Source organism: Neophocaena asiaeorientalis, unplaced genomic scaffold (genome assembly GCF_003031525.2).
Source record: "Neophocaena asiaeorientalis asiaeorientalis breed wild unplaced genomic scaffold, Neophocaena_asiaeorientalis_V1.1 scaffold43, whole genome shotgun sequence".
Taxonomy (NCBI): Eukaryota; Metazoa; Chordata; class Mammalia; order Artiodactyla; family Phocoenidae; genus Neophocaena; species Neophocaena asiaeorientalis.
The window spans coordinates 1,718,072-1,723,502 of NW_020173674.1; the positions used below are offsets into that span (position 1 = coordinate 1,718,072).

General features: G+C 66.7%; 1 protein-coding gene across 1 annotated transcript in view; it reads right to left on the reverse strand.

Annotated features, from left to right (window-relative positions):
* Window positions 1-5,431, reverse strand: part of TRPM5 (transient receptor potential cation channel subfamily M member 5) — a 15,230-nt gene that overhangs the window by 2,497 nt on the left and 7,302 nt on the right. The window contains 8 exon segments of the mRNA XM_024749214.1: window positions 11-192; window positions 631-769; window positions 3,845-4,019; window positions 4,081-4,213; window positions 4,402-4,520; window positions 4,667-4,929; window positions 5,028-5,116; window positions 5,352-5,430. Coding sequence (XP_024604982.1) covers window positions 11-192; window positions 631-769; window positions 3,845-4,019; window positions 4,081-4,213; window positions 4,402-4,520; window positions 4,667-4,929; window positions 5,028-5,116; window positions 5,352-5,430 — 1,179 coding nt within the window.

The following is a 5,431-nucleotide window of genomic DNA, read 5'->3' on the forward strand; positions in this document are numbered from 1 at the left end:
CAAGCCTCACCCAGGCGCGCCCCGTTCTGCTGGGCCTCCTTCCGGAAGAAGCTCTTGAGCACCCCGTTCAGGCGGCTGAGGAGGATGAAGGGCGGGTCCAGGGCGGGGTGCTCGTGGTACTCCAGTATGAGGTGGTAGCGCTGGAACTTCCAGAAAGTGTCTGCGTTGCCCTGCACCACCTGGAACGTGTAGCTGCGGACGCGTGTGGGCGGCGGTGGGCACATGGCCCGGCTCCCTGCGCTGTTCCCGGAGTCCCAAGGGCTCCCCCCGCCTCGCCGTCCCCTCCTCCTGTGACTTCTCTCCACTCCTCTGGGGTCTTCCACTGCCCCGTCTGCTGCAGCCTTCGCAGACCCGGGCCCTACTCCCTGGGGGGCGGCGGCCTGGGAAAGCATCGCCACTCCACCCACACGCACGCACCTGCCCTGCCCTGCACCGCCTCCTAGGTGCCCTGACCTCCAAGCCCAACCCGAAGGGGAGCCACAGTTTTGGGTGACACCCCATTTCCAGGCCCCTCTTGGGGGCAGAGAGGTGAATGCAGCTTGAAGTAAGGAGGGCCAGGCAGGTCTGGGCCAGAGATGCTGGAACTAAGGGCCCCTCGACGTGGACGGAGCAAGGAGGCAGGGCGGGCACCTGGGCATGGTGATGAGCGACTTCATTAGCAGCACGTTGGTGACCAGCAGGAAGGTGACCGGCCACCTGGCGTCGAGGTTGGGGCAGGAGGGCGAGTCCTCCAGCAGCGGGGGGTGCACGGAGCAGTTCACGCAGGCTTCTGAAAGGGGAGTGGGCTCAGTGCAGCCGGTGCGGGGCTGAGCTGCAAATGCCCTTGGGTATCGAGAGCTCTGTCCCGCAGTCGAGGCCACCCTGGACAGAGGGCCCTGGTTAGGTGGCCAACTCTTGTGGTTTCCTGGGGATCACCTGGGCTTTGGCGCTGAGTTCCTGTCATGGGACACTCCAGTCCTGGGTGGCTGGCCTAGCGGTGCTAACCCCGCTTCCCCACTGCTGCTGGACCGAGCTCACAGCCAGACCGCAGGCTTTGGAGGCAGCGCCGAGGCCGTGTGGAGGACCCCGGTTTCTGCTGGTTGCTTCATGGGTCACCCCCAAGCACCACCACCACCGCCAAAGGCTCTGCTCAGAGCCAGTGTGGGGAGAGCTGGCCTCGGCAAGGGGAGGTGGAGTCTTTCCTGCAGGACTTCTCAGGGCCTTTATGGCTCTACTGCCTATCACAGGACTCTGAGCTGGGGGGCAGGTCTGCACCATTTCCAAAGCCTATGGAGGCAGGACACCCTTGACATGGATCACTGTGGGCATGGAGACAAGCCAGCCTGAAAAGTGCCCTCTGGGTGGGGCAGCCCCTCCCCTGCCTGCCTCTACCCCTGCAGGGCCAGCCTGGACCCCCACCCCATCCCAGGAGATGGGAGGAAGGTGCAGAGGAAGGGGGGGGCAGTGCGCCTGCCCATCAAGAGGGCTTGTGGCTCCAGGTGGTGATCTCCACAGGCCGTGCGCGTGCGTGCATGTACGTGGACGCGGACACACGCCTGCACGTAGGCCTGTGTTTCTGTGATTGCACCTCCCAGTCTTCATGCTGTGACTGAGTCCGGGGGGCACTGGGGGCCTCTGGCTCTGTGTGTGCCTGTGTCCCTGCCTCCCTGCTTGCGTGTCAGGCTGGCAGGGCCTGTTTCCGTGTCCGCGTGTCTCCCTCACGGGGGCGAGTCCCTCCTGAGTGAGTTACTGTGATGGGGGTTGGTGCGTCCCTGCATGAGTTCCCTCTCCAGCCGCAGATCTGCCCGGCGCTAATGGGTGACCCTCCTCCCTCCCTCCCTCCGGCACCCCGAGAGGTGGGCCAGGGCCAGGCCTGGAAAGCCTGTCTGTGAAGCTGTAAACCTGTCTGATGGAAGCGGCTCCGTGGTCACGAGACCCCTGCGTCTCCCCCATAACTCTCAAAGGCGCCACCAGGCTAGGCTGGGAAATGAGTTGTCCTTGTCTCTGACCTCCTACAGCCCAGAGATGGAGCTCTGCCCTGGACGCTCAGCCCCCAGCTCCCGCGGACGCATGTGGGGCAGGGAGGGCAGGGCGGCCACCGGGGAGCCCCACGGGCTGCCTTCCCTCTCGGCCGTAAGTGAGGGAATTACTCTTGGCTGCACCACCGTGGGCTCACAGGGAGGGGCCGGGGGTGGCGGGGGCGGGTGAAGAGAGACAGGGAGGGAGACAGCGACCTGCAGGACCCTCCGTGCCGGCCCAGGCCCGGCCCTGGTCACGGACTTTCCACTGTGGAACTCGGCCTGGCAGCCACAGCAGCACCTCAGGCTGGACCCCCGGGAGTCTACACTCCCTCCGTCCTGCTCAGGTGGCCCCAGGCTCCTGGGGACCCGGAACCATGACAGAGCTCCCTTGAACCAGTGTGTGGCTGTGGGGGCAGGAGTGACCCCCCACCCCTGCCTGGCCCTGGGGGCGCCCACCTCACTCCCCTCCTTCCGAGGGGCCCCGTGGGACTGGGGCAGTGCTGGGGGTCATGGTAGCACCTGCCAGCAGAGCCACATGGTGTGGGCGGTGCGGGCGGGGAGGGCTGGAGGGCGGGTGGGACCTCGTTAAACTAATGGCCTGGAAACTGGTGCCCACGGATGAGCAAACACCGGACCCAGTGCCGGGGGCTGGGGGACTAAGAAAACAGCCGAGGAAATGAGCCTGCAGAACACCCTAATTAGGAGGCAACTCCCATGACGGCCCAGCCCCACCGCCGCCCCATCCTGGAGGCCTGTTTGCTTCGGTCACGTCCTCATCCCATTGACAAATATTTACCAGGTCGTGGAGCGCTGACCTTGCGTCATTAGCTGCAGTGGCCGCGGTCAGGCCTCAGGGACAGTGTGCCCGTGATCGCCCGGTGGGCCCCAGGTGGCCTCAGTCTGACACCAGCCTGAGCGAATGATCCCTCCGCCCCCCTCCTCGCGCCAGGAGTGCCCGGCAGGGCGGGTGCCCTGGGCCCTCACACTGGGCCCTGGCTGCTGGCCCACCTTGCTTGAGGGGCTGGTCCCCCCCCTCCCCCTCACTGAGTCCCAGCCATCCCAGAGCCTGCACAGGCATCCCCGCCGCCAGCCCAGGTCTCCCTGAGCCCCCATGGCTGAGCCACTCTGCCCCCCCGCGCTGTGCTGACTTGTGGGAAGTTCTCAGAGCCTCCACCAGCCCCAGTGCCCCCAACCCCCCGTACAGGGGCCGCCCTGGAGACACCCCTCAGACAGATCACACACACCCGGCCGGAGATCCGGCACACACGCTGGGTGGGTCCCCAGAAGCACAGATGCCATCAGGAGCGGCTTCCTAGCTAAGGGCCTTTCCAGCAGGTGGGCCCGGGGCTGGGTGCGGGGCCGGGTGGATGGGGGCTGACAGGAGACCTGATGCCCACTGGGGACATGCCGGGGGTGCGGGCCAGCTGGAGGGCCCAGACCCCAGGTGACCTGTAGTGCCTACCCATGCCCGCTCCCGGCAAGCCTCCCGCCACCCCACCCAGCCTGCTGTCTCTCCCTGCAGCCCCGTCTCCACCTCCAGCCCGAGGCCCGAGTTTGGGGCCTCCGCAGCTGACACACATCAGCCCGGAGCTGTCCCCTGCCGGACGTGGCCCTGTGTGGGTGGACAGGGCCCGGGGGGCCAGCCTCGGGGACCCCCCGCTCTCAGCCACTCCAGGCCGGGGTCTCCTGGGACCCTCAAACACCCCTCTCAAGGGCCACGTGTCCAGGCTCTTACAAAAGGAACGTTCATAACTGGACTCGGTTCAGCTGCACCTTGGGGTGGGGGTCCCACGTAGAGTGGGCACAGAGGACCCCCCACGCCCACCCCCAGGCTGCGTGCTGACCGTCGATCTCATCCAGTGGGATCTGCCCGAAGATCTGTAGGTACGGCCGGTAGAGCACACGGCGGAAGATCCACTCCAGGCGCCCGTCGTGGGGGTGCAGCAGCGCCTGGCTGGTCACGCCGTAGGCCACAAGCCCCGTGCTCAGGAGGAAGAGGAGGAAGGAGACGTCCTTCATCTCCACGGCGGGTAGACAAGTGGGGAGAGAAGCATCCGTCCTCCCAGGGGCGGGGGCTCACCGTCCGCTCCACGATGATGATCCTGGGGCCCAGCTGCTTGTGGAGGACAGAGACATGGAGGAGCCGCAGCGTGAACACCGTGAAGCCGATGGCAAGGATCGTGCGGCCGGCCTCAGACACTGAGGGCAGCGTCCTGGCAGGGCGGGGGCAAGGCAGGCTGGACGGCTGCTGGTGCCCATAGAGAGCAGGGGCTTCCCCCAGGACACACAGCACGGGACATACAAACACAGGGTTTCCGGAGCCTGAGCAGACCCATCCTGAAGCAGCCCGGCCCACCAGCCCACCAGGGCTGCCCCTGCCAGGCCTCTGGGACCCACAGACCTGCAGGTGACACCGACGACGAACAGGAAGATGGCCACCATGGCACACTTGTTCTAGTGGTTCTCCACGTAGAGAGTGCACTTCTTCCCCAGGTGCGTGTCCTCATCTGTGAAGAAGCCCTGGCAGGGGGCAGACGGCCCAGTGACGGCTACCTGGGCCCCCACCTAGCTGGGGACAGCCCTGCCATGGCCAGGCTGTGACCGTCAGGGATCGGGGCTCCATCTGGAGCTGGGACGGGGCTCGGTGGTCTGGGCCCACCGCTGACCTGCCAGATCTCCTCCAGCACCAGTGTGAAGACCCAGAAGTAGAGGGTGACCTCAGCCCCCGACAGCCCCTGGGGAGGGGACCTGGAGTCCACCAGCAGGACGTGGGTGAACAGGAAGAGGAATGCAAAGTACGTTACCACGTTCCCCAGGACCACGGTCACGGGCGCCCCCCAGAACTTCCGCCAGCGCGTGAACAAGGAGGCGGCCCATGGGCCTCGGCCGCTCTGAGTTCTTGGCACCTTGGCCAGCTGCTCCGCCCGGCACCACGAAGGAGACCACAGCCAGTGGTGAGATGGGTGGCCAGAGCCCCGAGCTGGCCGCCGCCCACCGGGGCCCAGCCTCCGCAGGGCCCTCACCGACTGCCGGGGCCACAGAGCAGCCTCTTCTCCGTGTCCAGACTGTCCAGCCCCTGCAGGTCCTCTGGGCCCGTCCTTAGAGGGGCCTCCTCACTGGGAGCACAGGGGGCCCTCAGGGACGTGGGAAGGGCACCCAGAGGCCCTCCACTTGGTCTCAGGCACCCAGCCAGCAGAGGAAGTGCTGGACACACTGCGAAGGGACATGGGTAGGGGGCGTGCCTATGGGGGCCCACACGGATGCTGGATGCAGCGGGGGCTGGCGCCGGGGACATGCCGCCACCAGCCCCAGTGAAGCCCAAGGCCCCCCAGCCGCTCTGTCCTGACAGACCTGAAGGTGATGAGGTTGGTGTACACGAGAGCCGGGCAGAGGAAGGCACCCAGCAGCCGCAGGATGGGCGTGCCCGAGGC